This window comes from Narcine bancroftii, chromosome 3 (genome assembly GCF_036971445.1).
Source record: "Narcine bancroftii isolate sNarBan1 chromosome 3, sNarBan1.hap1, whole genome shotgun sequence".
Taxonomy (NCBI): Eukaryota; Metazoa; Chordata; class Chondrichthyes; order Torpediniformes; family Narcinidae; genus Narcine; species Narcine bancroftii.
Genome location: NC_091471.1, coordinates 100,267,463 through 100,281,876, shown reverse-complemented (window position 1 = coordinate 100,281,876; position 14,414 = coordinate 100,267,463). Strand labels below are relative to the sequence as shown.

General features: G+C 39.9%; 1 protein-coding gene across 2 annotated transcripts in view; it reads left to right on the top strand.

Annotated features, from left to right (window-relative positions):
- tmem165 (transmembrane protein 165) overlaps nt 1-12,643 on the top strand; it is a 44,834-nt gene extending 32,191 nt beyond the window's left edge. For both annotated transcript variants that reach the window (XM_069924647.1, XM_069924646.1), the window contains exons 5-6: nt 8,892-8,997; nt 9,190-12,643. In XM_069924647.1, the coding sequence (XP_069780748.1) occupies nt 8,892-8,997; nt 9,190-9,266 (183 nt within the window). In that variant the 3' untranslated portion in view covers nt 9,267-12,643. The remainder of the gene's footprint in view (nt 1-8,891; nt 8,998-9,189) is intronic.
- Nucleotides 12,644-14,414: the final 1,771 nt, after the last annotated feature.

Sequence of the window (14,414 nt, the reverse complement as noted above, 5' to 3'; positions counted from 1 at the left end):
GAATATTTAATTTCATGATGAATAAAATCACTGTCCATGTATAACAATTCTGAACTGTTTTAAAAGTAAAAATTCATCTTAGGAAGTGAGTAAATTTAGTATATTATTAATTTCCCTTTACTCTGACCCAAAAGTATAGTATAAATTGTAAAATCTAAGACACGCCTCAAATAGCAAGTGCAATTTACTTTTACCTTTTATTTAATAACATTTACCTCTTATTTCCATCAAAATGAGGAAACCATTGTGATGTTGAGTTGTGATAAATGCTCTCTTTTGCTTCTCTCTCTCTCTCTGACTGTAAGAGGCACTTAGGCAATTTCTGCTGGTGGCGAATCTGTCTGCCTTGCAGCAGACAAAAATAAATGTAATGTGACACTGTTTTATTACTATGACAATGAATTGAATATTAAATCTTGGAATGTTCCTGAAATTTATACCATTAATCAGTCCCTCTTTAGGAACTGGATTGAGACTATGGAAATTTTCATTTAATACCTTTTTATGTAATTGGAGAACAGAGAAGTGGTTAGAACAATGCTATTACAGCGCCAGTGACCCGGGTTAAAATCCTGCACTGTTTGTATGTTCTCACCATGATCTTGTGGGTTTCCTCCCACATTCCAAAGATGAATGGGTTAGTAGGTTAATTGGTCACAAATGTAATTGTGTGGTGTGGGCTCCTGGGCTGGATGGGCCTATTGTGGTTTACCTCTAAATTTAAAAAAAGACATTCAAACTATTAATATGCACTGTTTGCCCAAGATGAGCCAAATATCATGCAAATTGTGTTTCAGTTGATCTGAATTTACATAACATATTGTCTCCTGGTAACCGATTGAAAGGGAGTTTTATTTTGCCAGGTTGTGAATCTGTCACAAAGGCCCAGCACTCTATAATACTCGGTGGTTGAGCTACTGATTGAGCTGACAGCTCTTGTAACTTAATGGGAGAGTGAACCAGTCCTGGTACCTGGGTTTCTTAGCTGAATCCAGGTTATCTTATCGTTAGTTATTATTTGTTTGGGGTGATCCTGGTGATAGGAGGGGACTTAGACATTTAAGCTTCTAAGTGTTGCATGTACCTTGATGTGAGCCTTTAATTCAAAATTTGTGAATCTTCAGTTAATTCTCGGTCTTGGGTGTTCGTTCTATGGGTGAAGAAAGATTCTGCATAGAATTAGATTTCTCAGTAAATTGACGAGTATCGTGTAGTTTTAATACATGTTCTATATTCTGGCAATTTCTTTCATAACTTCATAATTATACTTTTCAAGATTGTCTTGGATCACCTGTGTGATTAATCTTGTAAAATCTGAAATTCTTGATTTCAATATCAACAAATTGAACCACAGTTCCTGCCCTCCCTTGGGCCAGTCCTGTGGCAACCATGCTTCAGGCAGTGTATTACCAAGGCCCTGCCCATCTCATACACTGAAAGAAGAAAAAGCTGAGAGCAAGAGTTTTGTAATAAGACCAGCAATTGATTTCAACAGTTGCTTCATCTTTAATATTCCAAGATATTTAATATCAGCATTGATGTGAAATTTAAAAAATATAGTAATTAAAAGTGGTGAGAATTAAATTTTAAAACAAATAAATTCCCTTTTACTTTCTAATCTGCAGGCCAAGAATTCTCACTGACCCCATAGTAGGCTGGACTTAGTGAATGGTGATTTCTCAAGCAATATGTTATCTAATAGCTGATTAAACTGACATTTCTAGCTTTCAGCAAAGACTCTTGTCTAGTCAAGTTTTTTTTCATCTGATTGCACAAGTACAATCCGACAAAAGTGTTCTCCAGTCCTCAGTGCAGAACACACAGACAGACATACACACAAACAATACACATGCAGGACAAGTATTCTATATACAAAATATATTGTTTCATAAATATGAAAATCTTGGATGGTTAGTGTGAGCCATTCCTTTGGTTGTTCAGCATTCCCACTGCCCATGGGAAGAAACTGTTTCTCAGTCTGATGATGCTGGCTGTGATACTCCAGTATCTCTTCTTTCCTGATGGGAGCAGCTGAAAGATGCTATGTGCGGGGTGGAAGGAGTTCTCAATTTTTGCACACCATCTTTAGTCAACAATCATAGTAGATCACATCAATTGGGATTTGGGGAGGGGGGGGTGCGAGTTAGGGAGACTCCAGTGATCCTCTCTTCCTCTCTGTGGTCTTTTAGAGTCAATCTATCTACTGACATCTACAAAATCCACTGACTCCCACAGTTACCTTGACCACATCTCTTCTCTCCCTGTTTCCTGTAAGGATTCTATTACTTTCTTTCAATTCATCCATCTCTGACACATCTGCTCCTAAGATGAGGCTTTCCATTCCGGGAGAGAGAGAGAAGATACTTGGGAAGCTAAATGGTCTAAGGGTAGGTAAGTCTCCTGGACCAGATGGACTGCACCTTTGAGTTCTGAAGGAGATTGCTGCAGAGATTGTGGAGGAATTGGTAATGATCTTCCAGGAATCAATGGATTCCTGCACGGTTCCAGAGGACTGGAGAATCACAAATGTCACTCTACTGTTTAAGAAGAGAAGGAGGCAGCAGAAAGGAAACTATAGACCTATTAGTCTAATGTCAGTGATTGGAGAGGTGTTGGAATCAATTGTCAAATTTGAGGTTAGGGAGTACCTCGAGGAGCACTACAAGATAGATCTAAGTCAGCATGGTTTCCTTAAAGGAAAATCATGCTTGGCAAACCTACTACCATTTTCTTGAGGAAATGCCAAACAGGATAGACAGGGCGAAGCAGTGGATGTTATGTACTTGACTTTCAAAAGGCCTTTGACAGATGCCACATATGATGCTGCTTAACAGGGTCAGACTCATGGAATTATAGGGTTGATCATTGGTTAATAGGCAGGAAACAGAGTGGGAATGAAGGGATCTCATTCAGTTGGTTGCCTGTTACTAGTGGTATTCCGCAGTAGTCAATGTTGGGGCAACATCCTTTTGCATTGTATATAAATGATTTGGATAATGGATTTGAAAGCTTTGTGGCTAAATTTGCATATGACACCAAAATAGGTGGTAGAGGACACAGAAAGGCTGCAGAGAGACTTGGATAGATTAGGAGAAGGGACAAAGATGGCAGGTGAAATACAATGTTGGGAAGTGGACTTTGGCACAAGAAATAGGCGGGCAGACTCTTATTTAGATGGGGAGTAAATTCATAATTTGGAGGTGTAAAGGGACTGGGAGTCCTTGTGCAGGATCCCCTAAAGCACATATGTCAAACTCAGGCCCGCAGGCCAAATTTGGCACGTGTTATAATTATATTTGGCCCGCAAGATCATATCAAATATGTATTAGAGCTGGCCTGCTGGCCGCCGCGCTAGTATAGCGCTTGCACAGCAAATACTACAAATCCCAGAATGCTTTGCAAATGCGTTGGCGCCGGCCCGTCAGCCCGCTAATCGACCCCACCTCCTCTCTTTACTTGCATTAGCATCTGCCACCTGTCACCTAACTCACATGTAATAAACCCCTTACGAAAAATGGCCAAACGAAACACAGAAAACAGGATCTTTCAAGACAGGTGGGAGGCAAACTCTGACCCCAGAGTTTTATTGAACTTGCATCGAAGAAGAGATGCCAAGTATCTGGTTTAGACCCAGGTGCATCAGAGTAAATCACAGTGTAGCAAGCTAAGCTTGGATTCATATTTTCTTTGGTTAACTTTGGACTCTTCATAGCTGTTCAAGCAAGTTGTTATTTTTTTGACTTGTTGGCTTATGAAAAAAAAATACATTTAAAAGGAGCTTAAAGGCTATAGAGAAATATTATTTATTGAATGTTTTATTTCTCATTTGTTAATGCTTCTTCTGGAAAGAGTTTAACCAAAACTATTATTAAACATTTATTTTAATAAGAAAAAGTTTAACATTACATATGTTGAAAGAAGAGAAAACATGCAGATGTTGTTGAAAATTTTCAAGAAATATTTAGTTTGGCCCACGACTTAGTCCACGTTTTTAATTTTGGCCCTCGGTGAATTTGAGTTTGACACCCCTGCCCTAAAGGTTGACCTCCAGGTTGAGTCCAGCAGTGAAGAAAGCAAATACAATGTTGGCTTTCACATCGAGAGCAATAGCAAAGATGTAATGATGAGACTATAGGGCACTGAGGAGACCTCACTTGGAGTACTGGGTACAGTTTTGGACACCTTTGAGAAAGGATATGCTAGCATTGAAGAGGGGTTCAGAGAAGATTTACTAGAACGCTACCAAGAAGGAAAAGATTAGCATATGAGAAACATTTGTTGACACTTGGCCTTTATTTGGAGTACAGAAGGATGAGGATGAACATCACATGTTTTGAATGCTGAAAGGCCTGGAGAGAGTAGATGTGACGAAGTTGGGGAGTCTCGGACAAGATGCCACAATTTCAGGAAAAAAGGGTCTCTATTTAAAACAGAACTGCAGAGAAATTTCTTTATTCACAGGTGGAAGTGAGGTTGTTGGGTGTATTTAAGACAGAAATTTGATTAGTCAGGGCATCAAGAGTTAATGGGGAGAAGGCCGAGTGTGGGTCTGAGTGATGAGGATCAGTTCATGATTAAATGGCAAAGCAGACCTAATGAGCTGATTGGCCAACTTCTGCTCTTGTATTCTGTGATATCTAAAATGGAACTTTGGTTTTCTCCCATGTTCCAAAGACGGACAGGGTTTGTAGTTTAATGGGTCACATGGGTGTATTTGGGCATCGTGGGCTCCAGCCTTTTTCAAGAGTTGATTGTCTTCTGCATTCCATGAATGCTGCGTGACTTGTTGAGTTTCTCCAGTACTTTCATGTACTTCACGAGACTCCAGCATCTGCACATTCCCTGTTTACTTTCTCATGGACTTGTTTCACCCCATAAATTCCTATACATAGAAGGAAACACCTTAATGCATTAAACATAGCATTAATTTTGCATATCAATATGGAATTTACATCAACAACGTAAAGAAAAAAAAAATCAAAATTATAATTTTAAAATCTTTGTCAATTTTTGGTTTATTTCTGATGACTTTAAACTGAATAAGAAGCAAAATCATTTTTTTGGGGTAAACACTATCTGGATTAAAATATTACCTTTATTGTGAATGATTATTGACATATTGTTTGTTGACATTCGATTGATACATGGGACTAGTCTTCTTTGGCTTGGCTTCGCGGACGAAGATTTATGGAGGGGGTAAAAAAGTCCACGTCAGCTGCAGGCTCGTTTGTGGCTGACCAGTCCGATGCGGGACAGGCAGACACGATTGCAGCGGTTGCAAGGGAAAATTGGTTGGTTGGGGTTGGGTGTTGGGTTTTTCCTCCTTTGCCTTTTGTCAGTGAGGTGGGCTCTGCGGTCTTCTTCAAAGGAGGCTGCTGCCCGCCAAACTGTGAGGCGCCAAGATGCACGGTTTGAGGCGTTATCAGCCCACTGGCGGTGGTCAATGTGGCAGGCACCAAGAGATTTCTTTAGGCAGTCCTTGTACCTTTTCTTTGGTGCACCTCTGTCACGGTGGCCAGTGGAGAGCTCGCCATATAATACGATCTTGGGAAGGCGATGGTCCTCCATTCTGGAGACGTGACCCATCCAGCGCAGCTGGATCTTCAGCAGCGTGGACTCGATGCTGTCGACCTCTGCCATCTCGAGTACCTCGACGTTAGGGGTGTGAGCGCTCCAATGGATGTTGAGGATGGAGCGGAGACAACGCTGGTGGAAGCGTTCTAGGAGCCGTAGGTGGTGCCGGTAGAGGACCCATGATTCGGAGCCGAACAGGAGTGTGGGTATGACAACGGCTCTGTATACGCTTATCTTTGTGAGGTTTTTCAGTTGGTTGTTTTTCCAGACTCTTTTGTGTAGTCTTCCAAAGGCGCTATTTGCCTTGGCGAGTCTGTTGTCTATCTCATTGTCGATCCTTGCATCTGATGAAATGGTGCAGCCGAGATAGGTAAACTGGTTGACCGTTTTGAGTTTTGTGTGCCCGATGGAGATGTGGGGGGGCTGGTAGTCATGGTGGGGAGCTGGCTGATGGAGGACCTCAGTTTTCTTCAGGCTGACTTCCAGGCCAAACATTTTGGCAGTTTCCGCAAAGCAGGACGTCAAGCGCTGAAGAGCTGGCTCTGAATGGGCAACTAAAGCGGCATCATCTGCAAAGAGTAGTTCATGGACAAGTTTCTCTTGTGTCTTGGTGTGAGCTTGCAGGCGCCTCAGATTGAAGAGACTGCCATCCGTGCGGCACTTCAAAACAAGCGTCACATCACCCTCATCAGTGTCTATGCTCCAACCCTCCAGGCGGAACCAGCAGAAAAGAACAAGTTCTACACCGACCTGCGCAACCTCATCCAGCGTACCCCTACAGCCGACAAGGTTGTCATCCTGGGCGACTTCAACGCTCGTGTCGGCAAAGACTCAGAAACCTGGCCAGGAATCCTGGGCAAGCATGGCGTCGGCAAGTGCAACGACAATGGGCGCCTCCTGTTGGAGCTCTGCGCAGAACAGCGGCTTGTCATTACAAACACCCTTTTTCAGCAGAGGGACAGCCTTAAGACCACCTGGATGCATCCCCGATCCAAACACTGGCACCTCCTGGACTACATCCTGGTGCGAGAAAGTGACAAACAAGATGTGCTCCACACCAGGGTCATGCCTAGCGCGGAATGCCACACTGACCACCGGCTGGTTCGCTGCAAGCTCAACCTTCACTTCAAGCCAAAGCCCAGGAACAATAAAGCCCCCAGAAAGAGGTTCAATGTTGGAAAACTGCAGTCAGACGAAGCGAGAGGAAACTTCCAGGCAAACCTCAAAGCAAAGCTCGACGTTGCAACCCGCCTCACGGACCCGTCCCCTGAAACCCTCTGGGATCAGTTGAAGGCTACCAAACTGCAATCCACTGAAGAGGTACTGGGCTTCTCCTCCAGGAAAAACAAGGACTGGTTTGACGAAAACAGCCAGGAAATCCAGGAGCTGCTGGCAAAGAAGCGAGCTGCCCACCAGGCTCACCTTACAAAGCCGTCCTGTCCAGAGAAGAAACAAGCCTTCCGTCGCGCATGCAGCCATCTTCAGCGCAAACTCCGGGAGATCCAAAATGAGTGGTGGACTAGCCTCGCCAAACGAACACAGCTCAGCGCGGACATTGGCGACTTCAGGGGTTTCTACGAGGCTCTAAAGGCTGTGTACGGCCCCTCACCCCAAGTCCAAAGCCCGCTGCGCAGCTCAGACGGCAAAGTCCTCCTCAGCGACAAGATCTCCATCCTCAACCGATGGTCAGAACACTTCCAATCTCTTTTCAGTACCAACCGCTCAGTCCAAGATTCCGCCCTGCTCCAGCTCCCTCAACAGCCCCTAAGGCTAGAGCTGGATGAGGTTCCCACCCTGGATGAGACATATAAGGCAATCGAACAACTGAAAAGTGGCAAAGCAGCAGGTATGGATGGAATTCCCCCAGAAGTCTGGAAGGCTGGCGGCAAAACTCTGCATGCCAAACTGCATGAGTTTTTCAAGCTTTGTTGGGACCAAGGTAAACTGCCTCAGGATCTTCGTGATGCCACCATCATCACCCTGTACAAAAACAAAGGCGAGAAATCAGACTGCTCAAACTACAGGGGAATCACGTTGCTCTCCATCGCAGGCAAAATCTTCGCTAGGATTCTACTAAATAGAATAATACCTAGTGTCGCTGAGAATATTCTCCCAGAATCACAGTGCGGCTTTCGCGCAAACAGAGGAACCACTGACATGGTCTTTGCCCTCAGACAGCTCCAAGAAAAGTGCAGAGAACAAAACAAAGGACTCTACATCACCTTTGTTGACCTCACCAAAGCCTTCGACACCGTGAGCAGGAAAGGGCTTTGGCAAATACTAGAGCGCATCGGATGTCCCCCAAAGTTCCTCAACATGATTATCCAACTGCACGAAAACCAACAAGGTCGGGTCAGATACAGCAATGAGCTCTCTGAACCCTTCTCCATTAACAATGGCGTGAAGCAAGGCTGTGTTCTCGCACCAACCCTCTTTTCAATCTTCTTCGGCATGATGCTGAACCAAGACATGGGACTAGTACATTGCAGGAAAACCACCATTCAATGCATTTCCTTGACAACCTGGCTATAAATTAGGCTACCCACTCTGAGTATAGATTCAGGTATTGTTTGTTCTCTCTGATCCTGATCTCCAAAAGCAATTTGTCATAAATGGTATTAAATCAATATTTTTAGTCAAAAGAAGACATTAAAGTTCCTGATATTCTACCTTGCATGCTAGTGAATTTCCATACTGTCATCCATATCCCATAAATGAATTAAAAGCTTGTATCCTTTCCAACTTCATCTGTGGAGGCAAAAGCTGTAAGTCGATGTCTTGGATCATCTCTGCAACAGGCCTGATGCAAGTTCACCGCCCAAACTGTCGTCTTGCACCTTTTGCCTCCAATGTAGGCTACCTATCCTGATGAGTACTTCAAAGTTTTTTTTTTATTTGATATGTCAGCATTTTGCAGTCTCATCATCATACCCTTTCTGAGTTATCTTTATGCTTGGCACCAAGTTTGATTATATTTTCTTGGGTAATTTGCATCTTTTATTAGGAAGCTAATTATACTTATTACAAGAGTCAGCATTGTCGAGTAAAATGTTATACAAGGTGTAGATTTAGGCATTTGAGGCCTGGTTAAGTTACCTTGATGCAAAGAAATCACCATGATCAATTTCAGTACCACATAGTTTTCACTGGTGCACATAAACAAGGAGCATCTTAAAACATATACTGCTGCAGAGGAAATGAGTGATTAAAATTAGAAATGCTTATTATGTGAATTAGCAACCTAGTTCAGGAATTTAGTGAAATTATACATTGATGCTTCAAAAATAAAAGATAATTTAGTGGATTTCTTTTTGTAGGATCCTTTTGGTGTTGCTGTGGGTGGGACGTTGGGCCACTGCCTTTGTACTGGATTGGCAGTAATCGGAGGAAGAATGGTTGCTCAGAAAATCTCAGTAAGAACTGGTAAGATTCTGACAAAGTTTGTTCATGATCTTGGCACTCAATGTAGAAACGATGTTTGATGAATGAAGCTTGCCTTTGTGTCGTGGGTTTTAAAGCAAGAAGCTTTGCAATTTTTAGGTTGTATAATGCAGGGAATATTTTATTTTTTTTATTAAAATATTTGATTTAATTCCCTTTTTTCTTTGTTTTCAGTGACCATCATTGGTGGAATCGTTTTCTTGGCTTTTGCACTCTCTGCCTTGTTCATCAGTCCTGACAGTGGATTTTAACAGGATATTTTCAGGAACGTTGACCAAGGTTGCCCACTTCCAATCCTGAATTCTATTTTTGTAAATGTACAGAGTATCTGCACACTGGAGAAGACTTGATATAGACTTCACCTCCTGTATACTTCACGTTTTAGTGACTGAAAGCAATTCCGAGTTTTTTTTCAAATCAAACAACCTCTGTTACTTGCATAAATATATCAATAATTAGATGCCTTGCTCCCTAACACAGTAAACAAATCACTAAAGATGTATTGGAATTTAAACTTGAAAGCGGACTCTATTTAAAGGATTTTTCATATGGGAAATCTAAACATTAACAATGAAGTAAATGTTGCTACAATCCTCACTCTCTTTAAAAAGATTGCTCAGCTATTTCTCTGTTTAAAACACTCCTGTTGATTACTTTGTCATATACAGCATTCACACAAAGAGTTGATTTTAAATGTCTTCTACCTTTCCTCATTGACCAAAGGGCCTCCATTGCATTAATTGAAGGGATCATTTCATCAACCAGTGTCACAATAGCAATTTTAAGTAATCTAGCATGCTGGGAATGTCTCATTAAATGAAAGGATAATATTAGGATTGTTTAAACCAATGGTTTTCAAACTTTTTCTTTCCACTCACAAGTCATCCCCATGATATAGTTGCTCTGTGAATAGTAAGGGATTATTTAAGGGGATATGTGAGTGGGGGGAAAATGGTTGAGAATCCAGTTGTTACTGAAATATTTTGCTTGAGAAAAATTGTCATTGGTGCATTTCCTTTGGAGGTATGAAACCGTGCACATAACAAGTCAATTAGATACGATTAAAACAGTGGTTTTCAAACTTTTTCTTTCCAGTGCATAGGGGATTATTTAGGGTGCTAAGTGAGTGGAAAGAAGAAGTTTGAAAACCACTGCACTAGTCTAGTCTGTTTTGTGTTTAGATGAAGCAGATTGGAATGGAATAGGATAAATGAATGCTTTGATGCATAAGCACTTTCTGCGTGGAATTTTTTTGAATTCTGAAACTGCAAAGCGAAAAAAACATGCGCAAAATGTAAATAAGTGGTATCATCCATATTCGTTCCATTGCTATTTGAGTTCAACACTTGCATTCATTTTGTAATTACTCATTATGTAACATCTATTACATTCTCCTTTAAGACTAAATGTATCCTAATTTAAAAAATGTATGAGTAGTAAAATATAATCCTGCAGCCCACTGACTTTATAATAGGCAAGGACCCAAAACACATTGCATGCTTTTTAAATGTTTGCTTTGACCAACTGAGGTACCTCTCTATGGTTTGTTTTCTTATGAAGATCTGAAAATGTTTGTTTTCAACTTTTTACAGAGATGTAAATAGTGTAAAATTGTATGTTTTGAAATTATTACAATTGGAACTGAAACCTAGATACTCACTTGCCTGTGGCAAATTGATGTGTCTTGGCAGGTAAATAAGACAATTTTAGACAGGATAATATTATGTGTATATGTGTACCTAATCTTCAGCATTGTTTATTAAATAGCAATACCAAGGAATTGGGGATTTAAAGCAGAGTTCACCATAGGATACTAGTAAACCATTCAGTCTAGTGTACTTAAAAGTAAATCATTTGTAAAATGTGGTGTTTGCCCATCTCCACTGATCACCTGTGAAGAAATGAGGTTGTGTGAGCGACTGCATGCTGGAATCTGAAGCAAATGACTAGACTTCCTCTATTTAGTTCCACTCTTCAATTTCATAATCTGAGGTGCTTTGTTTCCACTTGTTGCTATTTCCGCCCATTCCTTCCCCACCTTTCTGCCAATCAACTCGTTGATTGAACTTACCAGCTCGCTTACCAGCTATTGCCCCACTTCTCCCCTTTACTCCTTAAAACCGATGAAAGGAACCTCGATATGAAACAGCCTCAGTCCTTTTCTCCTCATAAATGCTGCCTGACCTGCTGAGTTATTCCAGCAGTTTGTAGTTCTGGAGCAATGATTATGCAATGTTTGAGTCAGGGAATTGATTTAACAAAAGGATTTTAATGTTAGCAAGTTAATCAATTGCATTATGATTGTCGGAGGATTAATATTTTAATATTGTTGCTCAGAATCCTATGCAATCTCTATTCTGGGAGGAAGAAATTTATAAATTTACTCGATCGACAAAAGTATTGACTCCCGGCATAGTATCGTTTTAATTTTAATAGTTGTGATCATTGGTGACATGTTGCTTGACAGTTCTGCGGAAAACAACTATCTCCCCCACCCTGGCCCGAGGCAGGAATTTGATTTTCTAGTTGTTCTGCTACAACTAGCATCTTATTGGTTGATGCAAACTGTCCTGCTCCTCAGACCTTAGCATAGACACCACAATGTGAGATTTGTTTTCATCCATATGCTAACTCTTTGTTGTGAATAAAGGTTGAACCTTTTAAGTTAAATGTCTGGAGAATTTTTAGTTTTGTGCTCTCCAATCATGTGGTACCTCCACAAGTGTTTGTATGTTTAGTCATTTAGCTGTTTAAAAGTATATAGGCCCTTAAAAGATGTGTTTCTCAAATTATTTATAAAATACTTGCGTAAAACAATTTAATTGTATAATTTGTAACTTTTTTTTTCTTTCTTGTTCAGTACCTGGAACCACAATCACAGAGTACATCCATTTACTTTATTTGTGTAAAATTTTATATTTATTTAAAGTCCCAAAATTTACAAATTAGTTGGGAGTCAGTAATTACTTAATTTGCACTGTTGGAATGGTTTTTGGAGTCTGTAATACTCAAGCCATTTTGTCCAAAATTGTGTAGGAAGCTTTCATTGATGTTGAAGTACAGAATTTTAAGAAACTAAGATGTACTGATTAGTATTTTGCATTCTAATGGTACAAGTATCCTTTTATTTAATCTATTTTTAAGTTGAAGATGGTTTCAACTTGGTTATATTTGCAATTATGAGAATTAATAATGGTAATAAGGGACTATATATACTTCCCTGCAGTAATGTTCAAGTTCAATTTATTTGTCCTCTTCAACCCTCACCTCTGGTTTATATTCTGTAAATTTTTGTACTATATTTAAGATTGAGTGTCTAGCTGTATTGTAATGTATTTGCATTCAGCACAAAAAACCTTATTTATGCAGGCAGATATTTTTCTTGTATGAGGTTTATTGGAAGTACAGTGTACAGCTATGATATATTTACTATTTGAGACCAAGGTAGAACTATCCTATGATTAAATCTAACTTTATTTGCCATTATTTGTACAAATGTGCTTGCAAAGCTTAAACGTGAACTTGGTTTGTGGAATTTTTCTTGTGAAAAAAAAATTTGTATGCAAATGTGTCCAGAACTATAGGAGAATTATTTGGTTAAGTTGATATAAATAACTATGGAGCAAAAGTTTGATAATTTCTCATTGTATTACTGGAGACTTAAATCTTCTGTGAAATCGCAAAGGTGTATATCAGTGGGGAATGGTGTTTTCCACTTAAATTTGGTGACTAGCAAGTTGTTCATGTTAAGAGCAATTTAATACTAAAACTAAATTATCAATACATTTTTCATTTGGTCACAAAAATTAGTCTTATTTATGCCTTTCACTACTTAGTGATTTGGAAATCTCCCACAAACTAATATAATAACTGGATAATCTGGTTATGTTGTTCTCGATAAATAGTGCTCTTGATGCAGAAGTAACTTAAAAAAAAAACCACATTGATAATGCTGAATTATGTTTGTTCAGAGGACCGTACTAGATTACATCATTATTTTGGGTTCCCTTTATTGTCTGAAATTTCAGCTTTTAATGTTGCTTAAATAATTTGTCAAATGACCCAGACACTTAGTTCATACTTTAGTTGCTTTAGATCGCAATAGGAACTCTGCAAACATTTTGCAATATTGTGGTTTATTGTCACATGAACTGAGATAGAGTGAAAATATTAGTGTTCAGTGCTATTGATCATATAAACTCCACTCTTACAATTTAAAAAAAAATTGACATACAGCACAGTAACAGGCCATTTCAGCCCATGCTGCCAAATTACATCCAATCAACCTACAACCCCCAGTATGTTTTGAAGGATGGGAGGAAATGGAGCCCCTGGGGAAAACCCACACAGAGAGTTAGAACATACCAACAACTCCTTACAGATAGCGTGGGATTTGAACCCAATTCCCGATCTCTGGCACTGTTGGCATAGTGGTTACCGCATGCCATTACAGTTATGATGCTCACGACCGAGTTCCATGAAAACTACTCTTTTTCAAACAAGATTGATGAACAATGATTTGGATGTGGCCAGCCATCTGTGCCATCTCAAGGTACTAGCTTTAAAAAGTGGCAATTCAGAAGCAGAAACACCTTTACATTCAAAGTGTAAACATTCAGTAGATGACTTAAAAACAGGGGATCTTTAAGTCATCCAGGGAGATTTCAATATTTGCCAAATGTCTTTCCATTTATTTTTGGAGAAATGGAAATACTGATGGATAAGCATGAAGTTAAATGTGTCAGTGCCTTGAGTGATGATTTTAACTTGTGAAGCTCACCTTGCATTAGTCTGGAAAGAATAAATTAATTACAAGAAAGTAAACACCATCGAGATTATGATACTGCAAGCTATTCAGACCATTGTATCAGTCACAGCAAAAAAAAAGCTGCCATCTCACCTTGCAACACCACTTTCATCTTCCTGCAGTGCATAAATCTATGTGTGAGGAAGGTTTCTGTCTCTGGCACTATATCAGACAACGAGTTCTGATTTACCAACAGCTGGATATTGAACAGTTGCACAGTACAAAAATATGCCCTTTGGTCCATCACATCTGTGACTACATTTTGCCCACCTACCCTAATCCATATACCAGCATTAGATTGTATCCTGTGCCTTCAATATTTAAGTATCTATCTAAATGTCTAATTAAAAGTAGTGTTAGTATCAGATGCCAATTCCTCTGGCAGTGCGTTCCAGAGACTAACCACTTTCTAGTTCAAAAAACCTTCCAATCACCTTTGTACCTCTAACTTCTTGCTTTTGATATTTCTGCCATAGGGAAAATATTCTGACTAATAATTTATGTATCCTGGGTCATCTTTCAACTTCTAACAGGGAAAATAACTGAACCAATCCAGTCTCGGAACTTGTCCTCCAATCTAAGTAACATCCTA